Here is a 22,543-nt window from a genome sequence, read left to right on the forward strand (position 1 = left end):
GGGGTTGGTGATGGGGTGAGGGAGGAGGCAGAGTGGGGCCACTGGTGAGAGGAAGCGCAGGGAGAAGGGGGGCTGTGAGCTCCAGCCTGGCTTCTGGCAGCACAGGATCTGGCATTAAAAGCAGAACATGATGGATGTAACCCTCGGAGGCTGCCGAGAGCCACGTTAAATGCTGAAGCCCTCCCATGGCCCTGCCAGCTCCCCTTGAGTCAGAAGCAAGGTTCCTGACAGTTCAGACACAACTCCCCTGTCCACAGCCCAGGCTTCGCTAGGTGAGGAGAAATAAAAATAGCAGCCTCACCCATGCCCACCCAGGGGCATGATGACAACTGGCCAAAATCAACACAGACACTTTCACTGAAGTTTTTTTTAAATACATTTATTAACCAATGTTAACACATTAAATGACTCTATATATTGCTAGTCAGAGCAGCTTACAAAATGCCAGAATGCATCATAAACTGGACAGCCACAATGAATAATTACAATGTGCATAGTGGCTAAGCTCAACACTTTAATATAGCTTTATGATTTGCAGAAAAATTATTTTTAAATCATGATTCCTAAAACAATCAATTGTAATTTTACCTAAAACTTATACAAAACCAGGCCACAATCTTTTTTTTGTTTGTTTTGTTTTTTTTCTTTAAAACACACAGTTTTCACGCTGTAGTAACTTGGAAATGTGCAACCGTGTCAACAGAGACAAAAAAGCCAAAGTAACACGAATCTTACTTTCATGCAGCTATCAGTTAAATATTACATATTCTGGAATGATTTTACACCAAAAATATTTCCACAATAACTTGCTTTCATAGGGGTGGATCGAAGTTTTGGAACTTGTAAAATAATTGAACAAGATTGATTTTTAGTTGTGAAGTGTTTTACAGTCACAACACAGAGGCGACAAAAGTTAATTACACATTTATCAGGCAATAATGCAGCTGTGGTAATACAAGTTACCATCTACTTACTATTTTTTCCAATCAACTTACCACTTAATTTCTGCAAAATATTGGGCATTATTTGGCGGTATCTAGTCAATTAACTTATATCACCACTGTAAGTAAAAAAGGTCAGGATTTCAGTGGTAGTTCACAGAAGTCTTAGTAATATTTTTTTTTGTCTTTAAAATGACCCTGACAAATCCTAGAGAAAACTTTTTAAAAGGCTTTCCTCCTGATTCTTCAGCTTCCATCGTTCCATCATGTAATTGCTTTCAATAAATATCAAAGATCTAAATAAATATTTACAAATTATTCCTCTAACTTCTCAAAAAATAGCTGGATGATTAATGGGCATATGACTCAGTCTAAGACCAATCTCTGAAAGAAACTAAAACGTGGAGACACTTTAAAAGAAAAGCTATTTAAGTAAGCTTTACATCTATTTAAAAAATTGTCTCTGAACATGGATGCAATTCATATATCTATATATAAAACAAACAAAAAGAAAATAATTTTTCAACTATCGATCCATTCCTATTGGTAATGCTTCTTAATCCAGACATTCCGCAAAATACAGACTTTTTACAAATCACGGCATCTTTAATACAAGAAAATTAACATGCATTATTCTTCATTCTGAGTACAGTGATGGAGCTCATTATTAGGCAATGACCCATTACTACAAACATAACGGCTTCTGTGAAACTTAAGTGCTTTTTCTCCTTTTATTATCAAGTTATGATGGACCAGGTGACACCAGATCAAAGGTGGTCAAATGACATTGGATTGGGGAGGCTGAAGGGGGCGCAATAAAGTAATTTCTATGCCTCATAATTCTGAGTATGAATAAAGGTAGTTGGGTTTTTTTGTTGGTTTTTTTTTTGGCTTTTCTTATTCTTGTTACAAGCACTCATGTTAGGACAAAGATGAAATGTGCAAACTTCAAAATTTAAATATTCATTTTTCTCTAAGATCCAGCTCAGTAAAAGATTACCCCAGTTCCCTGTGATTTTAAACTACAAGATCAAAGCTAATATTTTGTTATAAAAGTTATATATTGAAAAGAAATAATGAAAATAAAACACAGTTGGGAAATATTTAAGAAAAAATACGCAGGACTAGCACCTGCTGTGTCAACCCTGTTCCCTAAATTCAATCATGTACCCACTGGTATAACCAATAGATAATGCCTTTAAACAGTAAAATTAAGCTGAACAAAACCAGCTCAACAAGGTTAAGAAATAAATGTTACATCAAGGTAGTATGCTTCGTTTTTCTGAAACAGTTCTGTACTTCTTACATTCAGATCTAGTTTTTACATGTTCCTTTTGCTAAACTTGCATCATTTTTCTGTTTATAGATCTGCTGTTTTTAAAGATTAAAATCTCTGTAAAACCTAAAAATGTTTTAAAATTTGCTGAAAATGCAACAAATCCTCTAGTTTAAAATTATTTAAAGTAACCTGCTCCCACAGATGTTAAATTTATTTCGCCGACAAAATTTTGGAGGAGCATTGAACAGAAGACTGAAATTACTTGTGCAAAATTTCTTTTACGAAAAGTGTTTAAAGGCTGGTGCAAAATGGGAAGCAAATTCTAAACAATTTTGGCTTCTTGGAAACAAAAACCACTGTGTCTGAGAATAGCAATCATCGGGGTGGTGTTCTGGGGGAGGAATAACTCTTTCATCTTTTTCTGCGGCAGGTACGTTTGTGTTCAGCATGCCAGTGCTCCTGCTGACACTTGATGGAGCAGTAGGAAGTGTTCCAGCAGCAGTGGTACATGGCCTCCTCTTCACAGTTGTAGCACTGGAGAGAACAAATGAGACAGGATTACCACCCTGGCAGGATCCCTCCTCACCACCATTCTCACTCACATCCATGGATGCACCAGTTCGTGCAGAGCAGGGCCTCTCTTTCATTTATGCTTGGGGCATCCAGAGGCAGGAGGGCGTTTTTCACATGTGCTGAGTGAAGCAGCAATATTTAGCAAATCTGCACAACGCTTTCATGTTTACCAGAGTTTGGATTATTGCTTTTCAAAAAGTCATCTCTCATTTAAGAAAACTCATCTCCCAGGATGATGGACTGACATTTTTCAGCCACACAGTGCAGGAACCATCTTTTACCCTACATTTGTGTAATAGAACCCTGATCTATGTCTGAAAAGCTACAATAAATCAACAGGCACTTCTGGCATGAACAGTTCTGTGCAAGCTTGAAAATTGGTGTTTCTGAGGTTTCTTTACAAGCCTGACCTGTCCAGAGGTTGCTGGGGAAGATCCTTTTAGGCCAGAAAAATCTCAAAAGTCACAACAATAACATCCCAGGAGACAAGAATAATTTGTTATTGAGTGGTTTGTTATAGCCCATTTAGGGTAGATCTGCAAGGAAGTCACTGGGGTTTGCTGACTGCCAGACAGCATTGCAATCTCCTGAGAAGGAAACCTTGTGCTACATCAGTGCTGCTGAGAAGATCAAGAAAGTGCCTTTTCCTCCAAGTCTTTCAGAAACCAGGGAAGGCCTGTTGGACACAGGATGGCTACCTGGGCTCTTGCCCTAACCCTAACCCTAACCCTAACCCAGCCCTTGTCATGCCTGCCAGGATGGCACAATACTCCTGAAAGAAAGATATTGCACAGCCCATGGTTTATGCAGAATTACTTGGGTCTGGGGACTGCTGCAGCAAAGAAGATTTCTACCTCAGAACACACAGAACACCCCCAGTATTCTGGGAAAGCTGGAAGAGCAACTTGGAAAACAACCCTGTGATCTCTGAGGAACTAAAAAAGGGAACACAACATGCTGATCAACACTACGGGTGGTCATCAAGGAGGTACAGCACCCCACAGGCAATGTGCCCTGTGTTCCAGTGGTTTTATACCCCTTAGGAGAGTGCTGCAAAAGCATTAAGTGTCATTCAGACAAAATTCTATAAAGTAGGGTGGCATTGCTGCTAAAGGTACCATTCATACTCTGTGTCCTTGAGAGCCAGGTTCTCATGAGCTCAGATTTGTCTTTCTGACTCTGGTCTGCTCAAAATCAGAGTACCTTAGGAATCCAGTCTGAAATGCTTATTGTATGACAGGGAACAGAGGGAGGGATATCACACAGTCTGTGCAGGCTGTTATCAAACCACAGAATAACACACAATTTACTTTTTATGTCCTGCCTAGCTACAGCACTGTTAATAAAACAGAGAATTACAAAGCAAACAAACCAAACTGCCTTAAAGCAAAACAAAAAAACACAACAAGCCAATCTACTGCAAGACAGAACTAAGAAAGCCAATATTTACATTGGCTAAACTGACAGCCATTTATTTACATCAGCAATAAAGGGACTGCCATAGCTGCATGAGAAGGGAACCACTCCATTTTCCTTTTATAATTTAGCTCCTGGGAAGTTTATTTGTGGAAATGTCTGCAAACAAGTGTCCTCTTGAGAGCTGTTTTCCTGGTTTTTCATGTTGCTGGCTGCCCACAAGCCTCTGGGAGCCATTAGGATCATCTGCTGGAAAGGTGCACAGAACAGCTGTGTCTCTCCACTATGTACAGCATGGGTCTCAGCCCAGAGACCAGCTTCACATCTGTTTGCTTGGAGAGATCAAAAAAAAGCTAAGACAGGAGAGGACAACTGATCTGTGGGTCCTGCACTTCCCTTTACATATGCTGGCCATAAGTTTGGGATGTAGATCTCCACTTACAAAAGGAAAATAGTGTCATCTGTGCTGGTACCAGCACATGTGGCACAGGAGGCAAAATGCCAGCTGGCCTCAGGCCTCCTTTCTTTGTATTTTCCTCTTTCTAAATATTATCAGTCACTTGGGGTTTTGTTTCAGACAGTACACATCACAGACAATGTTCATTCACTTAAAAACCACCTGTTGCGATTTAGCATAAATGTGTGTGTAAATAAATTTGAAAGAAACAAAGTTAAGAGCTATCCATAGAAATGACTTATGCACCAATTTAAATGAGGATTATACCTGGGAGAAACTAAAACAGAAACACTGTCAAGACCAGCACTCCAGCCTGTATTCTGGAGCCCATCAAGCTGCATAATCTCATGATTTTTATCCCTCCCTTTAAATTTCTTCCTTTTGTTTGCTATTTACTTGAGGTATCTGTATATTACAACCAGATTTTCTGGAGGTACAGAAAATTAAATTGGGCTAAGCCAAGGGGATTGGGACCAGTTAGAGCAACAGGAAGTGTTGTTCTTTAACTATTCATTACTCTCCTGAGGGCTGTGAACGTATCTTCTCATGTCCCTGTGTACCACCAGCAAATTGATCCCTTCAGCCCATCCGGATTTTTTTTTTAGACATGAGAAAAAGACAAATATAATGTGAATAATAGCAGCTGTATTCCCAAGCCTAGACATCTGCATTACACAAAACCAGAGGTCTCTGCTTCTAATTAAAAAGAAAAGCCACCAAAACTCATTTAGTACGTGTGTTAATTACATGAGATTTTGGTAAGGAGGTATCATTATAATAGCAGCATACAAGTGCAGTACTACACACCAGGGACTGTCATTAGTACCACTGAAGGAAAAGTCACTGGGGAGTTGTGTAATTGGACCAACTCCAGCCGCCTAAGGCTGTGTGTTGGCAGGCAAATCCATCAGCTTGAATGCAAAGGTCTTTATCCTTACCCTCCCTCTCCTGTCGCATGTAAACCAACTGCCTGTATGATGCCTTCATTTAAGGTGGTGATTGACAGATAGTTCGAGGCCACAGAAATGGGCAAGGCTGTCAAATGGTATTTATATTTTTGATTGTCTTGCTTGGTAAGAAGCTTTATGCACATGATAATAAAATGCAGTGATGTGGTACCGAGGCACTCTCTGATGAGGCTGAAGGATATGGTAAAGGACGTTTGAGCAGATGAAAGTAAGTCTAATCAGCCTCTTTTGTAAATTCTGCCTTCAAAAGCACTAAAAAGCAGTGAGAGCTAAGAGTCCAGACTCACAAACAAGTTACTGAGCCCAAGTCACTGCATGGTGGCAACAGTTCACATGTAGGCTCTTGACTTCTGACAGAAGAGAGCTAATTTGATGTATTCTATAGTGGGCAAAGGCAATTCAGTTTCCCTCTCCAGAGCCACAGGCAAGCACACACATGCAGACACAGCAGCTTGTGACACACTGAACACAATAACTTGTTCAAGATGGAGACATAAATAACTTTTCTGGTCCACAGAGACAGGTAGACAGGGAGGAAATTTCTCATTGACAGAGACCCAAGCACTGCACCATCATAACACCCACAATAAAATCTATACGAGGAACAGAAATAAAGACTCTACAGGAGCTCCGGCATTTGAAGTAGTTGTTCTCTTTCCAAAAACCAAACTTGTAACTGTGATAGTCAGTGATCCACTGTCTCGCCTGAGTATTTATTCTGCTCCTCTCCAGAGCAGAGTTTTCCCTGCAGGGACCATGGTTTCATGTGTAAGCACAGGAACTAATGAGGCTGAGAAGCAGCAAACAGCCCTTTTACAGCAGAAGGCAAACCAGGCTGTCCCTCGGCTCAATCTGCCACCTCGTGGAGGCTCCTGCTCCTTCCCAGCCCCACCTGGCCAAGGCAGCACTCCAATCTTGTGCCCACCCCTCTTGTGTTTTATTGACAGCTGTCACAGTGCAGTGTGACTTTCTGAATTATGGACTTCATTCCCTTGTTCTCTGAAGGTTAGAAAAGAAATAGCAAAGTCTGTGTGTGTGCCAGGCTCCCAGCTCCTCAGCATGGTGATTTCCACCTGCACTCTACTCCTGGCTGGCAGCAGAGTATTATGGGGATAACACACTTCTGGTTTGAAAAAAAAAACACGAGACACAATCCAAACAAAACCAGAGAAAAGTTTGTGCCATGTAATATAATGGTAAGTTGGATGTCTATTTTCACTTTCCTAAAGGGCGTACCAACATGGTTTTTTTGTAGTTGATGCTACAGATTTAGCTTAACAACTGAACAAGGGAGCAAAATATATTTCAGAATGTCATATCTGAAATACAAAAGAACATAAAAGAGCTGCAGAAAAAACGAGGAGAGGAAAAAGCCAAAAGGATATCACTACCAGCCTTATTAACAGGGGAATCCAAATTGATGCAGCCAGATATTGTACCCTCTGGGGTCTTGAGATCAAAGGAGTGTGAATATAAAGCAAAACATGTCTTACATGGAGTAAAACTGCATTTAGAAAAAAATATTTTGACACATCCATCCAAATTAGGATGGAAAGTAATCAGAGCGTCAAGTTTAAATTCGGAGAAAATTTGAAAGTAATAATATGAAGGAGAGGGCCTGACAGCTGAAAGACCAGTAAAAGAGCAGTGCAGTTAAAAGTAAGGACGAAAACACCTTCAGTTGGCCTGCACTATGCATTATATACTTCCACTTATTCTCTTGTGATAAATTTTTGACACTTACCCACTGCTTCTTCTTGGTCTGGGAAATCAGTTGCTTGTGCTGGCCTGCTAGTTTTTTAATTTCTTCTAAAAATTCTTCTTTGCACTTCTCCTTTACCTGCTTACATTTTCTGTCCATCTCTCCTTGTGCATTGGCCACAGCTTTATTTACAGCTTGCCTTTTCTCTTCTTCCATCTCTGTACGCAGCTGCCATAAGAAAGTCAGCAAAACAAGTCAAGGGACAGCTATTGGAATAAAAGTATCTTTTTTAAACCTCCACTCTTTAAACCTCTATTACTGTTGTGGGTAGAGATCAGATAATTAGGGATTTCTTCTACTTAGAAAACAAAAAGTGCTCTTTTAAGAGTTATAACAAAACAAGAAATGTTCAAAACAAAAATGTAACTATTTCTATTCTGCTAGGCATCTACAAAACTAGATAAATAGGTTCTATGTATATTTTGTCAATGATGAGTTTACAAGTTTATCAATTTGTCTTAGAAAAAGATTTTGTCTTTTCCAAATCTACAACTGCATGTATATCTACAGCAAGGGCATAATGGAAAATACAAAATAGAACATCTCTGAGTTCAGTAAGAGGTACCTTTTAGTATTCATTGTTAATGATGTTCCTTTGCCCTTGCTCAGGTATCTAAAAGCTTGTTGTCTTAAGTCTACAGGGTAAACACTTAAACTCCCTAGATTCATTCCACACTCCTTCATCCAGAAGGAAATTCATCTTGTCTTAAGACAGGTACTTAAGAGAGGTCAGACAAATCATCTTCTAAATCATCCTGCTCTCTCCAGCCAAAGGTGATCAGGTCAGGCTTAGACACTGAATTTTAAAAAGGTTATTATTAGTTAAGAAAATTCGAACAAATTTCAGTGATCCTATTCAATCTTTAGGTTAGAAGATTGACCAAAGAAGAATTATTTATGAATAACAGTTAAACAATGCCATTGTTTAGAATCACACTTGACAATGGAGACAAAGGCTTTGGAAACAGATACTCGTGAATGGACAATTAGCTTCAGTTTTGGATCACAAACTGATTTCACTGGAAAAGAATAAAAAAAAGCAGGAGTTTTCTGTTCAAAGTAGGTCTGTTGGTAGAGAAATGGTCTAAAAAGCAATAATGGAGACTATTTTTATGTGGTCTCTTTGGAAAAGATTTTTTTCATCTCCTTACAGCTGTTTGTTACAAAAATAGAAAAGAATGTGAAAAAAATCTACATTTCTCCTCTCCTCAAAACAGTGTAGGTGGTATTTGACAAGTGTTACCTTTTCCACTGCCTCTCGCACAACTCTTTCAGTTTCTCTTTTGTGATCAGCTTTCATCCTGTCCTTGAAATCATTAAAGATTTTGGTGTATTTGTCATGGCACATGTTCTGACACACTCCATCGTTACTGGTCTGGGTGCTCCGATGCAGCATTTTTGGAGAAGAGGCACTTAACTTCTTAGTCTGAGTTGAGACCGAAACTTTTTCAATGGGCTGAGGCATTGTGGGAATTTCCTGGCTTGAACTTACTGCTTCAGTTTCAGGTTCTGGCTCCTACAGAGGAAGAACAAACTTGTTAATACAGATATCAAAATAGACAAGTCAACTTGTTAACTATACAGTTCCCCCTGAGACAAAATATCTCATGACTAATGCCAGAGCAATTAATGTGAAAGGTGTCTGTTAAAGACCTTTCGTGCTAATGGGATGTGGGATCCCTAAGGAAAACCAGCATGACAGTGGATAGGCTCTTTTGTCAGGCTCTCCAAAAGGAAGCACACAAATGGCATCATTATGCTACACTCATCAGCTTCACTTCCCGAAAAGTACAACAAACCTCAGAGGGTATGTTGAATCACTGCAGATCCCTTTAGGTTACTAAAGGTTTGCTGTAGATAATTTTTCCCCCTACCATTCTGCCTGAAGAGACTGTAGCTGCCTGGCCAAGGTGCCTGAATTGTTTTGGCAAACTTTGGGCTTACTCTGGCCCAACAGGCTCCACTGGAGTCTGTAATATTCCACTGATTCCATAGAACTGCTGCAAAGATTGATTAGTACTTCAAAGGTGCTTTGAAGATGAAAGGCTAATGAGCGTCTGCGTCTTGCTTCCAATAATATAGAACTAGACTTGGATGACCACAGAAGCTTTCTATAATTACACAATTATCAAGGAAAAAGTCATAGTTACTGCATGTACTGTACTGAATTTAGCTGCCTGTGTTATTACACTGGAACACCAATTCCTCCTGCTCTGTAGAACAGATCAAAGTTATATTCCTGAAAACTCTTATTGATATTTGAAGTGTCTGAAGACACAAACAATAATTTTTTATTTTTTACCTGAGATGTTTTAAAGCTCATATTACAGTGTAGAGACAAAGCACACAGTCCTTGTAACACCAGCCTTGCTCAGAACTGGATTTTGTGCCTGTCTGTCTGATGGGGCACTGCTCACACAAATCAAAAGACTGACTGTGTATCCCCTTTTGCAATCAATTACTCTCTAAGAGATAACTGTGACTGACTTCTGGATCACTGACCAAATATGAGCAGAGCTAAGAAGGCAAATGTTAAGACAATAAATAAAAGAAGCAAATTACTGCATTTGCTTGCCAGAAAACACAATAAAAATGACAAGACATCCTAAACTGTTTGCTGCAGGGAACAGCACAAACTGTGTGTCGCTGCCTCCAGCGATGAAGGTGCCTCCTGTGGGATCAGACACAATGGGGAGGCAGGTGCCCAGGCACTAGGAACGGTCATGCCTGTATTTCAGCCACCAGCACCATCCCAGAGAACTCTGCTGCTAGAGTACCCGAACCCTCCTCTGTAATGGCATCCTGAGTCCTCTTGCAAGGACAGGGGCACATGTGCACATTTTTCCTAGTGTTCAACATGCAGCTGGAACAAGGCCAGGAAAAAAGTCCTTGGCAGTTCGGAAGCAGATTTATGGCTCTCTCCGTAACTGCCCCCTTGTGTTCCATGTGCAATAATGCAGCCCTTGGTTACCGGATCCTTCCGTATGCACGTGGGATAAACAAGGAAGTTCCACAGACAAAGGAGGATATGATATTTCATAAACTTAACAGTCTAATTTTTTGCTGTCTATAGACTTACTAAGTAGCCTGAGTTTGTCATTAAAGAAAGAAACGCTGTAAGCTGACTTGATTTATTCATGATACAGAATATTCCCATGATGACACAAGTGGTTTGCATGTGCAAGGCACACGTATGTTCGTTAGCAAGGAGGACCAAGCTATGGGGCTGGAACTTATAAGATTAATACTGTAAAACCAGTAAAAGGTGATTGAAATTGAAGGAGTGCTTATTAAAATTTTTGTAGTATTTTTTGTACTTTGCTATCTCTACAAACATCTTAATTGAGGTTACTTACTTCTTTCTTGAGTTCCATACTCTGGTTACGTCGTCCTTTCTTTGCTCTTGGTTCCTGAGTAACCTTCAGCTGTGAACATTAAGAAAAGCAGATTGAAGCAATCCAAAAACCAGTTCATATAAGTAGCATTCACTGTAACATGACCAGCACGCCTTTTATTTGTGATTATTTACAATTATTTAATGTATCTGATAGAAAGTTGAATACTGTTCTTAAATGAGAAGTGCACACAATAAACTTTCCACATTATCACTGACGACTGATTACATGAAGGCACAAAATTCATGAATGAGTTCTAACATTCAATATGCAGTTGATAAAATACTCTTAATCATTCCTTCCTTCATTTAACACACAAGTTCAAACACTTGTTTTCTGAAATATTCTGATATCGGTGACCCAAAATTAGACATCAGATCTTGTCCAATGCAAGAAAACAGCAATGATTATAAAGGGAATGTAAATATGTAAATATGGTAAGATTATGCAGACTTGATTATAACTGGAGGGGTACAGAACTTCATGCTTTAGAATAAATGTTCCTGTATCCAGGAAAACAGCAAAATAGGTATCAGCATTATCCAAGTAAAAGATGGATGGAAGTAAAAGCTGAGATGGAACAGATAATATGTAAATGGACACAGACCCTATGACTGACACTTCAAAAAAAAAAAGAGGGAAAATGCCACTGTTATCTTTTATGTGTGACCATTTTCCTGTTTCATCACACACAGTTGCATGACTGCACAAAGACATTAATTACAAGCTCTATAAAGGGTTAGCTAAGCAAACCAGGCTTAAAAAACCCTAAATCCACTTTGATAAGGAGCATCCCCTTAAACAACTATAGTTTTATAAGCCTTAAGTTTTCAGCTCCAAATTGGGTGAAAGACCTGTTTGACAAAAGGACAAAGGAAGAGGGTCAAAACATGCTGATTTTTTTAAATACAGACTTAAAGAGAGGATAGTGGTTTTAAATAAGGAAAGATGTTGCTAGGCTGCCAAAAATACAGAGAAGCATCCTGCAAGCTATGAAAATCTTACTGCCAAATCAGTAATAGTGAATATATAACACCCTCTTGAACAATGAATGACTAGTCAGGTTCAGCTGTGATAAGGGAATTTCCACATGGAACTGCAAAGTTTTGTATCATGGCCATTTGTGCTCTTTGCCTTTGTTAAAAGCAATGTAATTTTTCTTGTTCTGAAGAATTGCTTTTAATCACTTCAATGAGTTGGTGGTCACATGGTCCTCAAGTGCAACACTTGCACCTAACTTTAGTTGGACTTGCTGAAAATGTCACGGTTGGTGTTACTCAGGGATCTGAATGGAGAATACAGTACAAAGTGAATCTATTCGTGAAAAGGCAGCTCTGAACAGCTACAAGGCTGTCCCTTGATGGGACTCCAAGAAGGCAGTGTTTCAGTCTATCTGATATCCATGACATTTAACTCGAACATTCCTATTTAACTTTAGAAATCTTGATCTGTCTCATCAAGGTGCTGTAAGAGACAAATATTTTGAAACTTCTGAGAGGTCATCCAAGAAACTGAGGAAAGAGGAAAATCTGTATTCTTGCTATTACTGAGCTACAAAACATAGGGAGAATTGCCCTCAAAACCTGTGGACAGAGCACAATGCTAATTTATTAGTAGATTAATCAAAAATATGCTATCTTTGTACCCATCAATAAATTGTGCTGATTGCTAACATTATAGCAGCACTCACCTGCTCATTGCTGGTGGAAGAGATACTTGACTCTGCCTCCTCTTCCCCTTTATCCTCATTCTTTGATTTCCAGAATCTCCCCTCACGAAGAAAACGCTGGTGCAGTTCCAGCTCATCACAGGCCTTTTTCCACCCCATACTGCGTTTCACGTGCAGCCGATGGATGTTAACTGTGATATCTTGGATGTTTTCAGAGGGGATCCAGGCCCTTTTGAATTCACATTATGAACAGGTTCAAAAACATTTAATATAGATGAAGGCTTTTGACCTGAGAAACTGACTTCAAAAGCAGTTTTTCACAGTGGCCAATCACTGACAATCCCTTTTTACTCAGACTTTTTTTTAAATTCAAGACATTTGAAAAAAAAAAAAAGGACTGCTTAATAGCAAAATGTCTACTGACAGACATTTTTGTTATTATAAATACTCATTAGCTGTGGGTGCTATGGGTGAAAGTCTCTCTCATTTTTGATGAGCCACAAACCTCCCCCAGTACCAACAGCAGTCAAATCTCCTACCTGCTCTCTTGCTAATTGCCCTGAGTCAGACAGAAACATCTTTGCTGGAGGTTTATATGCTAATTCAATTTAGCTCTTGACCTCTTTGCTAAAACTGTCAAGGAATGTACCAACTTATCACCTTAAATAGAGACACTTTGCAGTTTGGGCCCCAGACTATCAGGACTGAACTTTTGTGGGGACTGTCATGCTCTTTTGGACTGAATTCATGCCAGTGACTTGGTTCCAAAGTTACCTTGTCCTCTTAAATATGTTCAGAGTCCTCATAGAGTTGGATGGGCAGCTCTTGACATTTTGAAAGGTTATACCAAGCACCCAGCAACATTGGACATTAAAGAAAAAGAGTCACTGCCATGCACATCTGCCTAATAGAGTAAATACTGTAATAAATTAAATGTTTGTGGACAGATTCTTAATTCTTGCAACATAAATTTTATTTCACTGAACTCAAAGAAACAGTGCCAACTTACATCACCCAGAAATTCATCCTTTTACCCCAGTCCAGCACAGTAACTAAGCAATGCCACTCTAGTTAAATGTACTTTGCCTTTTGTATCAGCACACATTTAAGAAGTTGCAAAGTGTCAGGTTACTGTATTAAGTAGTTTTAAACAGTGTGAACTTAAAGCCAAAATTACTAATGAGATAAACTGTATTTGCAAACAAATTCAAGGTAAATCATCCTGTGATTGAGACGGAAAAAATAAAGATTCTTTACCCACTTTTTGACTGTGAGAAACTCTTAGTAGTTGATCTAACAAGTGAAAACGTTATATACTGTGCAAGTTACACTAAAAGCAATTTAAATAAACAGTCTCATAAAACACTGCTACAGAATTGCCTAGGCCCTTTGTGGATGCACCAAAATATACCACCTCCCCAACAACCATGAATTACATTCCAAATGTCTCCTTTCTTCACATTATAGGCATATAAATAAAACAGAAAACAAAATGAGTGTATCCACTGTAGTAACACTACTATAACCCTCCCCAAATGCTGAACAAATGACTACAGATGGAAGTAAAAGCTGATCTCTAAGAGTGACGTTTCCAATGTAAAGAGTGACTCTGAAATTGCAAACTGGCTCACAGCAGGAGCTCTGTCAATGTTATAGCAGTGAGACACAAACATTTGTGATGTATATTATGTTACTAAAACACAAAATTGCAGTGTATCATCTACTCAGATGAGAAATTGCACAAAGTCAATACTGCTGGTAGTAAGAGTACATTTCTGTCCAATTTTCACCTTGGCCTGGATTAGCAGGCTGACACTGATTTGAAGAAACAGTTGAAGTTCACTTGCTGTCTTTAATTAAAATGGCATTAAGTAACATCCCTATGGCAACTGTGGAAAGGGAATCTCTGAGCCATTTGGACACTTTGGATGTGTTAGACTGAAATTTAAATTTTCTGAAACAATTATGGCAAGTATTCAGTCTTTCTAATGTTGGCAACTAACTAAGCCAGAATTTACAACATGATAGATGAGATAAATTCTTTTAAGTAATGTTTATAAAACGCAGCACGTGGAATTAAAAAATTACCTTTGGTGGTGATGGCCAAAAAAGCGAACATCAACTTGATTGTCCTCTTTCTGCATGACTTTGGCTGGCCAAAACCCAAAGCCTTTCATTTTGGCCCAGACCAACTCATGATTAGGTATCTGGAAAAAATGTTGTATTTATTATTGGATATGAAACATTATATTGATATCACCCACAAATATTTTGCTGTAATACTATGCTGGTATCTTAAGAATATTTTTGCTGTTTATGTCTAGAGCTATTTTCATTTTTATCTTCTTACAATACATATTTCCCTGTTAGATAAATTGCTTGGATCAAAGTAAAAAAAAAATTAAAAAAATCAAAGTCTAAAAATGGTATAACCGTCTACTGAAAACAGAGATCTTAAACAGCCTAAAAATTAAACTTGTCTTTATAGATTCATTCAGGAGCAAAGTTTTATTTCTGTAAGCTCCTTATTTTCTTGTGAAACTGTTGTAACTGGCTGATATCCAAGTTTTATAACCTATATTGTTACAGCTTTGAACTTCAATCAACACTTCACTTGTGTAAAATATCTAGGCTTACAGAGTCTTAACCACGCTTTTGAAACGAGCTCACTGAAATGGAATATTCAGAGCGTTAATGACACCAAAACTGCAGGCTTTTATACAGAAGAGCAAACAAATAAGAATCTGTGTCAGCAACATACACAAGGATAGCAGAACCAATTGTCAGGTCGCGCATTTGACAAATAGAAACAGTTCTTGCAAAGCTGCAGTTCATCCAGCTGAAAAAGAAAAAAAAGGTAAATAAGCCAAAAAAATCCTATTTGTGTGACTTTAGTAGTATCCCTCTCTCTTAAGTAGTAAATTGTTTCAGCCCTGCCTGCTAATTTGGTGGAGTTACTTCTGTCCATGCACACTAGAGGTGTGAAACTAAGGTGGGCTGTGAGAGGATGAAAGAAAGACAAGCTGCAGAAACATTATTCATGTTTCAGAAAACCCAGGCAGAGGAATGAGACTAATTGACACATTAATGATCTATTATAGATGAAATGCAAAGAATAGTTCTTAAAATTCATCAACTATTTAAAGTACATTGTGAAAGAATTAATTCAACTGTTCAAAAGGAGAAAGTGTGCCAGCTCCCCTAGCTTTATTTTTTTGTCTCCTCTGAATGTTGAGAAAGTGCCAATTATAGAATCTAGTAGAAATCTCACCTCAGGTTCAATTTATATTATCAAGTACAATTATTTCTAGTTCAATTATATATTATTTGATTATTTTCAAAACTAAAATCTGAATATCAGTATTTTTAAAATTTGAGTCTAGTTGCCCAGAAAATAAAAAACAAACCAAAGAAAGAGGAATTCTGAATCAGCTATTAGACACCTTGGAGAAAAATTGTAACAAATTTCACACTCTTTTTATTTTTATAATATGAAGAATTATTTTCTTAGATTCTGAAATGAAAATCAAGCATCTCAGCTACATCTTGGTTACTTGGTAGTACTTACTTCATGACATGTGTCTTTGTAAAGCATCCTTGCTATATCAGCTTGTTCACTGTCCGCTATAAATTAAAAATAGATGGTATGAACAATCACAGTATGATCACAGTGCTCACGAAGATTTGCAGCTGTCATTGTTGTGACTTTCACTATAATTGTCGTGCTTGAGAATACAAAACATAATTTAATCACTTGGACAGCCCTTCTATTTAAAATTTTCTAACAATCAGTTCAATATTTGTTTTCTGTTTCATATTTGTTTTCTGTTTCATATTTATATGCAAAAATGCCACTTTTACACTGAACAATACAAGTACACATCTGAGGAGCAGCAGCAGGGAGACACAGTTGCTTTTAATATGGATCCAGTTTCTTTCTCTGCTAGCGTCTTAATGACACACTGCAGTTGTCCTAAAACATGGCTCTCTGCTATCACCACTCAATGGGAACACAGGTACAGTCACATAAGTACCTCTGCTCTGAGTAATGCTTCACAGACTATTTCTCACTATGTGATTCCCTTCACCCCTGTGCATTCCTCTATTACCATATTCACATCTCTCCCTACCAACCACATTCTGAATCTCCTGGTGCTGCAAACAGACTAGTCCCGCCCTCCTCCCACAGCTTCCCTGATGGGGGCCATGTCTGCAGGGGGGAACCACATCCTTCCTGAAATGGCTCTGGAAAACCTTGTTACAGGACTTGGCTATAGTTTCTGGACACGGTGGTGGTGTTTTTCCTATTTGATGGCTGTACCTCCACACATTGCACCAGCAGCACACTTCTAGTGAGGATGTAGCTATATTTGCTGTCACAATAAGGCAGATATTGCCCAAAAGTAAAAGAAGTATGTGCCTGTAGTACATGTTTTTGCTGATACACCACATCAGAGATCAGTCTCTTTCTACCGTAGCACAACAGATGTATATTGGCAAAAATCCACAGTATAGACTGACTTAGGCTGCATAAGAAACATGATGGCAAAGGTGCAAATTGCCATTGAGAGGTTTAGCCAGAGAGAAGGAGAATAGTTCTGTAGTAGGTGGGACAGAAAAGATCCTGCAAGGTCCTCTTACAGCTTACTTTGTTTTTTAAGGGTTCTCAAATGACCTCATCCACACTTAAGTCTATCTAATACCAAGTTCCCTCCTGAACTTGTGAGTTTCCTACAAATAAAGACAAAGGAAACAAAGCAAGCAGTAAATGTAGTATTTTACCTCCATAAAAAATCACCGTGTTGTGTAGAAGCAGTTGAGCATCTGCTTTGAACTCCTCATAACTCCTGTACTTTCCTTCATTTACTTTCTACACAAAAGAAAACACAGCACCGTGAAAAAACTGTAAAAGTGCTCTACCTGTTTAATGCAGAGAAGCTTTCACAGAAATCTGCATTATGCAACACAGATCAGACACTGCCTTTCCTGCATACAGAAGGAGTACTTACAACTCTTTGACATGGTTTGTTAGTGCCTGAGCATTGGCTGCATCGGACCCTTTATGCAATGCCCAGAAGTAAAATAGATTCTTTAACACTTGACTAAGTTTAAAAAATATTTTCTTTGTTATAACAAGGTGAATCTGGAGTAGCTTCAACATAAGGTATGGCCCAGAACATTTGTTCAAATTAAAATATATTCCCTTAGGAGAACATTTTGTACCTTAAAATACCAGCTAGTTTCAAATCAGTGTTGACTGCCTTTAAACTTCTAGGATCTTCACTTGACAGCCAGTGTTTTCTGATGAAAGCTGATTCTCCTCGTCTTCCAAACTCATAACAAATGCCTACACAGAGCCATGCAATTCATTTTCCTAGTCTGGTCTTTTGTCTGATATGGAATGCAGCGGTTTCAGTTGTGCTCTGTCAAGAACACCTATGAGAATTCTAATCATCAAACAAAACATCATCTGCTTATAGGATGTTATCAAGGCCAAAGGACCTTCTGTGGAAGCAGGAGAAGGTGACAGAGTGAAAGGAAGGCCTGACTTATTTTCAGGCTCAGCCAGTGTTGCCAGTACTTCAAGCCAGGCAGTAGTGCTGGTCTCCAAAACTGTCAGTGAAACTATTGTTTATTCATGTGTTTCTATAATAAAACAAAGGCTTTTCACATCTCTGGTTGTAAGGGGCAAGATATACCCCAGCACTGCATAGTAATCCAGTTCCAGCAATGAGTAAAGATGAATATGCTGTTCATTTTGGTCATGTGCAGTTGATTTATATGAGTCATGATCAGACCTTTGTTTCAGACAAAAGGGACAACATACTTACTAGTACTTTATTTTTGGAACAATTAATGCAAAACAGATGTTTTGAGTGAGTCTTGTTTTTTCATGATCAACAAAATGATTGGTTCTTTATGAATCATTTAGATGCTTATAAATTTGACACCTACACAAGAGCATAATGACTGAAATTGGAACCTGGTCAAAAACATTGGGCCAGATGTGCAAACATGGGCACTTGAGTCCATATTCAGTCATTTAGCTAAAGGTACTTTATCTAAAGATTTTAGCTACCTAGAGCTCCTAATAAAACCTTAGGACAAAAGGACTTGAGGATACTCTATGTCTGAAAAATAGGCACCACTCAAAATGGTTTTACTCAGTTACCTATTTAAGAGGAAAAGATTGAAATGCTAAGCTGCCATATCCAATGCTGGATACAATACTGAAATACTGATCATAAAGAGAATTAAACAGGATTAGTACTTTAGTCATGAAGGAATTTTTAGTCCTTCACTGCTAAAAGACGCCATAAGCAGTGTGGAAGTTAGAAAGCAAGTCACTCTACCTCCTGTATAGTAGGAACATCAACAGCTGAGTGCACCAGCCTTCGGTACATTGGGTGCTTGTTGTCTTTCCCTTTCTTGTTTAGATCTATAGCCTGAAAGGACCATGAGACAGTGTATGTTATTGCATTTAGAATCTGCTTAAAACACAAAAGGATTAGAAAATGCAATAGTTTGGACTGTTTCAGGTGGGGACTACACAAGGCCAAACTGGGGATCCACAGTCTGGCAGATCACATGTGTCTCAAACCTGAAAAATGTCCATTTCAGAGGAGCCACAGGCCCAAGGCATAACCTGCTCCTGCCAAAATGATAGTAATCCAAGCAATAAGACCTGATAAGCGTATGTTGAAATACACACACCACTTATGACAAGGGAAATAAAAAACTCCTTGTTGTAGCCCTCCTCCCTGCACAGTCACCCATGGGCAACCTTAATGCATCCTCTCCAGTGCACTGAATAAACTTCCCTGTTTCAGACTCACCCGCTCCTTCATACGAGAGACTATGAATCGCAGGTATGTGCTCATCTCTTGTTTACTTGTGTTTTTCTTCTTGATACTCTGCCAAAGAAAAACAGGATCATATTATTATTTTAAACTTGACTCCAAAACTCATCCAATAAAAATTTTCTCTGCATTAACACATAATTTGAAAAGGCAACTTTGAATCACATAACGCACAACTTTTTAGGGAAAATCTTTTCTGGGAAATTAGTAACACTGACATGTCACAACAACTATATATGTTGCTTTGAATTATGTCTGGGCTGAGGACTTCAGCTACAGAAGAATTACAAGTTTTATTTCCACTTGTATCCATTATAGTTTGTCAAAACCTCTCGTAAAAAGTGTCTAATTAGAATAAAGCAATAAGAAAGGCATTTTAGGGAGCAGCTTAAAATTTATTTAATGGTCTTTTTATTATCAAGGCATAAATATTTTCAGTAAAATAAGAAATAATTTAAAAAATAATATCCTGTACCATCTACAAATTATGTGCTTACTAAGCAAAATGACACCATCTGGAAGGAACTCAAATCAGTTCTAGCCAGTAGAAACTCAGAGCACTTTTTACTGCTCAAGAAACATAGCAGTTGTGGATTTTTGTGGTTCTTCCTTCACAAAATCTAATCCAGATTCTGGAACATGGATCACTACTTTTTAGCAGTTCAGGATCCAGACAGAGCTTTTTCCCTCTCAGTTTAGTATAGAGATTAATCTCTACCCTTCAAAGTCCATAAAGTCCATCCAGGCTAGTGGGAAGCCCCATATACAGAAAATGTGCTTCTTAAGAGAAGGTGGCTCTCTGCAAATGCCTAATGTGCTCTTAAAAACCAGCCTTTCCAATTCCAGATTGCAGCAGCTGTGCACAGTCCTGCATGGCCTTACAACAGCTGGCTGATATGTGCTATCTCCTCCTTGCTTTTACCTACAGTACTCTCCAAAACAAATTTACAGTGAAACAACAGCATGGGTTCCAGGTTTGTTATCCTGAAGTGTTTCTAACTGCTCACATCTCTTGCAAGGCATTTACTCCTCCTCAGATCTCACACTGAGTGCCAAGCTGAGTTCTCCCCTTCTCACGCCTCACATCACCACCTGCGTGTAAACTGTGTAGACTAAACTGGCTCAGTTACATGTCCATCCTCAAAATCTGATGGTCTTTAGCAAGATCCACCTAACTGTGCAGGTGACTGTTGCTTAGCAAACACAAGAAAAAAGAGAATCCATGTTCTAATAGGTAACTAAGAGAGGTATGAGGCTTAAGAATTATTGATCACTAGAAGTGTGCTATTTTTCATTGAATTACTTATATATGACTCTGAACATATAGAGGGAGCACACACATCAAGGACAGAGCAACTACTTTTATATATTTACTTGGTAAGAGTAAAAATTACACATTAATGCAAACAAAATTGATAGGATTTGGTTGTCTCCTCTGTTTATATTCCTTCTGCAAGACACTGAAGACACTGAAAATCACTGGCCATGTCCTATGGTTTCAAAGGTGCAACCTATACATCTCAGGATTGCACTGATTGCCTCTTTCTTAAAACCAAATTGTGCGCAGCGCTACCTGAGGTGTTTATTTAACTAGCAGCAATTAGAATCATTACAAACTGTGCTGAAATAGCAGTTCAGTCACAAACCTACTTAGATACTACAATATGCATAACAACACTATAGCTTTCTCCTGACTACCACTGTTGGGTAAAACTCACTGTTGTGGAAAGGGCCAGCCCTAGGTATTTCTAATACCCACAGTTCCTTTAAGCATTATTTTCATAATACTAATGGTTGCCTGACCTTCCTTTCAAACTCTGGACTGAGGCATAATTTTATCCAGCCCCATATATCTGAATCACCTTCTGTATATTCATGTTTTACTCTGACTGCCGTAAGAACGTGCATTCTGCTGGAATTCAAATCACCTATTTGGTTTCTCATAGACCAACATTGTTACTGCAAATGAAAACCCAAATGTGCATTAAATTATCTGCATTATGAAACGATGCTGTCATTTTGTCATTTCAGGCACCAGAGCCCTGTATGCTTGCTAATGACACAGCATTTTAAGAGACTGAAACTTATAAGAACACAATAAAACTCACTTGCACTGCCTAGTCCTTCTACATCTCTTTTTCTGACATGGTTCTGAATTTATCATCCTTTGAATTCATGTGAACCATTTTTCATGCCCTGCTGGGCAAGACAGTTTGTAAGAGACTGTGTTGAGATAGATGGTTTACAGTCTTATCCTTCAGATCATAAGAAAAGATAGATAGCTGACTTTGTATCATTATTGATGTCAGCAATTAATATCATCTTAAGTACCAATAAAAATGATATAATTAACTTGCCAATTCAAGAAAACTTGAATTTCTCCACTTTTCCTTCAATTCCCTTCCCTGACTTATTTTAAGAAAAATTTGATCTCCACGTTTCTGTACTAAATTTTGAAAGGTAATAAATTTAGAGAATTGGAGCCTATGAGCCAGTAAAATGTCTTTTTATGGCAAGGTTGCTCACCCTTTGTAGAAAGCCAGTTATATTCCAACCTCTTCATTCACTTTTCAACAAAGATTAGTCATTTAGGAGGTACCATTCACACATTCTTTGGAAGTTATAATGTAAAATGTGTAATTAAAAAAAAAAAACAAACAACATTTCTTCTTTGTATTTTGAAGACTTTCAGCATTCTCAGAGAAGTCAACCTAGAGCCTCTTAAAGCAAGAAAATAGATAATACTAGATGGGGACTATATTTTGCATAAAATCAATTTACATTGCTCTGACACAAGACAATATAGCCACTTTAAAGTCCCTTTATTCAGAGTGATATATAAGCAAGTATAAATGAAAATTAGGTCTTCTAATTTCCTACTTTCAGGAAATAAAAACAATGTTAGAATCTGATAGAATCTGTAAAAGTGGGGAGATCCACTGTGTATCTTCTCCCACAGTCAGATCTACTAAGATACGCTACTGCAAACCTTGTTTAAGTTCAAGTTTCTTTCAAGGAGATTGCTAAGATTCAATCCAGCCCCCAAAATATTATCAGGATTCTTATACTTGTAGATAGCCTATGTTTGGGATATATTATCTTAATATAGGACTGTGCTGGTCCGGCTGGGATGAAGTTAATTGTCTTCACAGCATCTCATATGGTGTTGTAATTTAGATTTGTGACCAAAACAGTGTTGATAACACATGGGTGTTTTGGCTCT

General features: G+C 38.3%; 1 protein-coding gene across 3 annotated transcripts in view; it reads right to left on the reverse strand.

The window, feature by feature from the left end:
- Nucleotides 1–363: 363 nt before the first annotated feature.
- Nucleotides 364–22,543, reverse strand: part of ZMYND11 (zinc finger MYND-type containing 11) — a 105,726-nt gene continuing 83,546 nt past the window's right edge. For all 3 annotated transcript variants that reach the window (XM_008922475.3, XM_008922474.3, XM_018075500.2), the window contains 11 exons: nt 19,297–19,374; nt 18,814–18,906; nt 17,243–17,330; nt 16,029–16,084; nt 15,222–15,299; nt 14,549–14,667; nt 12,482–12,689; nt 10,753–10,821; nt 8,640–8,912; nt 7,379–7,564; nt 364–2,754 (listed from right to left, as the gene is read on the reverse strand). In XM_008922475.3, the coding sequence (XP_008920723.1) occupies nt 2,632–2,754; nt 7,379–7,564; nt 8,640–8,912; nt 10,753–10,821; nt 12,482–12,689; nt 14,549–14,667; nt 15,222–15,299; nt 16,029–16,084; nt 17,243–17,330; nt 18,814–18,906; nt 19,297–19,374 (1,371 nt within the window). In that variant the 3' untranslated portion in view covers nt 364–2,631. The remainder of the gene's footprint in view (nt 2,755–7,378; nt 7,565–8,639; nt 8,913–10,752; nt 10,822–12,481; nt 12,690–14,548; nt 14,668–15,221; nt 15,300–16,028; nt 16,085–17,242; nt 17,331–18,813; nt 18,907–19,296; nt 19,375–22,543) is intronic.

The sequence above is a fragment of the Manacus vitellinus genome, unplaced genomic scaffold, assembly GCF_001715985.3.
Source record: "Manacus vitellinus isolate BGI_N305 unplaced genomic scaffold, ASM171598v3 scaffold_3_pilon, whole genome shotgun sequence".
NCBI classification, from domain to species: domain Eukaryota; kingdom Metazoa; phylum Chordata; class Aves; order Passeriformes; family Pipridae; genus Manacus; species Manacus vitellinus.